Consider the following 614-nt stretch of genomic DNA (forward strand, 5'->3'; position numbering starts at 1 on the left):
AAGGGGAAAAAAAAAAAAAAAAAAAAAAAAAAAAAAAAAAAAAAAAGAGAGAGAGATAGAGAAAGAAAAAAATATAGATATATATTGTAATATAAATTGTGATAGAAATAGATAGAGAGATTAAAATTAATGTTGAGGGAGAAAATAAGACAAAGATTATATATTATACAATGTAATACTATTCTATGTTAACATGCTTATGTTATTATTATTATTATTTTTTTTTTTAATTTAGATATTATGACCTGTTCAAGTATTGCATTTTATTAATATTCCTTTTGAACAATCAACTTATTTGTGTCTTAGAAAATGGATATATTTATAAAATAAATAAGAAAGATCAAAATATAATTTCTCATAAATTAAATATAAATACATTAATTCAATTTTATTATAATACAAAATTTAATGTTCACATAAATACCATACGTGAGCAAAATATAATTCGCTCAGAGGTTTTTCTTGAAACTTTATTAGTCCTCACAAATGATTATATTATTTTAATTAACTTATGTAGCGATGAGATAATAATACTATACGTAAAAAGAAAAAAAAAAAAAAAAAAAAAAAAAAAAAAAAAAAAAAAAAAAAAAAAAAAAAAAAAAAAAAAAAAA

At 17.1% G+C, this 614-nt stretch overlaps 1 protein-coding gene across 1 annotated transcript in view; it reads left to right on the plus strand.

The window, feature by feature from the left end:
• The window catches only part of PRSY57_1003500 (hypothetical protein), a gene marked incomplete at both ends in the record, with an annotated part of 5,910 nt that overhangs the window by 1,645 nt on the left and 3,651 nt on the right, over positions 1-614 (plus strand). The window contains one exon of the mRNA XM_020114839.1: positions 236-539. Within this exon, the coding sequence (XP_019970385.1) occupies positions 236-539 (304 nt within the window). The remainder of the gene's footprint in view (positions 1-235; positions 540-614) is intronic.

Source organism: Plasmodium reichenowi, chromosome 10, assembly GCF_001601855.1.
Source record: "Plasmodium reichenowi strain SY57 chromosome 10, whole genome shotgun sequence".
NCBI lineage: Eukaryota > Apicomplexa > Aconoidasida > Haemosporida > Plasmodiidae > Plasmodium > Plasmodium reichenowi.